We start from the raw sequence: 1888 nt of genomic DNA on the forward strand, positions 1-1888 counted from the left end.
GCCAAACTTCTCCTTTTACACAATATGAGCCCTCCCATTTCGACCCAGGAGTTCCTACCCCAAGTACCTTTGTAGACAATAATACTCTTCGGAGGACAAGGTCATTCACATGGAACGTTTTTTTCATAACTTTTGAACTGTAGTACTTTATCCTTTTTCTTTGATACACAACCAACTTGGACTGAGCTCATCTTTCCTTTCTTCAAGAAAATCCAGTTCACACTATCTTAGCTCATCGTTCAATATTTCATTGAAGTGCAAACGATGACGAAATGGCAGACCCATTTCAACTAGGCTCATTGCCGACGTCCCATTGTTCATAGAGAATGGGGTTTGGCTAGTTGCAATTTGACTTGTTGTTTGAGTGGCCTATAAGACCTGATGTAGCTCATTAATCCTAGCTCTTTTTGAGGCATCTTGCTTTCTCTTAAAGTGTATTTAATGGTCTTATTTACAGTCTCAACTTGCCCATTTGCTTGTTGATGATGTGGAGAAGAAAGTTTTTTCTTAATCCCAAATTCTTTGCATAGATCTCTAACATTTTTATTGTCGAATTGACGCCCATTATCTGAGACAATTGAGTGGAGAATGCTGAACATACATATGATTTTTTCCACAAGAATTTGTAGGTGTTCACTTCAGTTATTTTGGCCAATAACTTGGCTTCGACCCACATAGTAAAGTAATCAATTGTAACAATAGAAAAACAAGCACAACTCTTCCTTTTGGCATTGGTCCAATGAGATCGATCTTCCATTTAGCAAATGGCCATGACCTAAAAACAATACTCAGCTTCTGAGAAGGTTGTCGCTGAACTATGGTGAAATACTGGCACTTATCACACTTTCTAGCGAACTGTTGGGTGTCCTTTTTCAAGGTTGGTCATAGTATCCTTGGCTTAATACTTTTTGTGCTAGTGTCCATCCTCCTGAGTGATTGCCACACACTTCTTCATATATCTCTCTAAGAATATAAGTAGTTTCTTCTCCACCTATACAACGAAGTAATGGCATAATGAAGCCTCGTTTATAAAGTACATCATCTTAAAGGATAAAGTGTGCAACTCGTCTTCTCAACTTCTGTGCCTCCTCTTTGTCAGAGGGTAGGATGTGATTTTGTAGAAACGCAATAATGGGCATCTTCTACCAACATCACCTCTCCAACCTTAGAAATTAAAGGCCATGAAAGGTGCTCTGTGGGGACCACAGTAAGTAACTCGAAATCCATATTGCTTGCCAGTTTCTAAAGGACATCAGCATTAGAGTTTTCATAAAGTAGGATCTGTATTAGTTCAAACCTTTCAAAAGTTGGCACAAACTCCATAACCAACTCAGATACGCGGCCATGCCCTTATCTTTGGTTAAAAAACTACCATTAACTTGGCTAACAACCAACTGGGAGTCACAGTTAATGAGTAGCCTTTTAACCTACATCTCTTTGACCAATCGAAGGCCGACCAAAAGGGCTTCATGTTCGGCCATGTTGTTTGTGTCCTTGAACCTGAATCTTATAGTGCAATTGAGCTTGTGTCCTTCCGGGCTAATCAGTACTATTCCTACCCCATATCCGACATCTCCCAAAGAGCCATCAACAAAAGGATTCCAAGTGGGAGGGTCGGTAGGTTCTTTTTACTCTTTCATTTATAGAATGGGAGTAAATTCAGCTGCAAAATTCACAAATTCTTTGCCCCTTAAGGACTTTCTTTGTCTTGAAAATAATATCGAATTCACTAAACTCTATAGCCTATTTCAACAATCTCTCCAAAGTGTCAGGCTTCGAAGCACTTGCTTCAATAGGAAAGTTAGTGGCATGTGTTTGAAAGTAAGGGCTCAGGTTGCGAGAGGCCATGATAAAGGTCAAAGTCAGCTTCTCCATATCAGGGTAACTG

At 39.7% G+C, this 1888-nt stretch overlaps 1 protein-coding gene across 1 annotated transcript; it reads right to left on the minus strand.

The window, feature by feature from the left end:
* Positions 1-378: 378 nt before the first annotated feature.
* Positions 379-1471, minus strand: LOC111379948 (the record flags this gene model as incomplete). Its single annotated transcript, XM_023003388.1, has 3 exons — positions 1373-1471; positions 1151-1242; positions 379-591 (listed from the first exon to the last, which is right to left on the minus strand). Coding segments are annotated over exons 1-3 (404 nt in total), but the record flags the coding sequence as incomplete, so codon positions are not given.
* Positions 1472-1888: the final 417 nt, after the last annotated feature.

Source organism: Olea europaea, unplaced genomic scaffold (assembly GCF_002742605.1).
Source record: "Olea europaea var. sylvestris unplaced genomic scaffold, O_europaea_v1 scaffold20688, whole genome shotgun sequence".
Taxonomy (NCBI): domain Eukaryota; kingdom Viridiplantae; phylum Streptophyta; class Magnoliopsida; order Lamiales; family Oleaceae; genus Olea; species Olea europaea.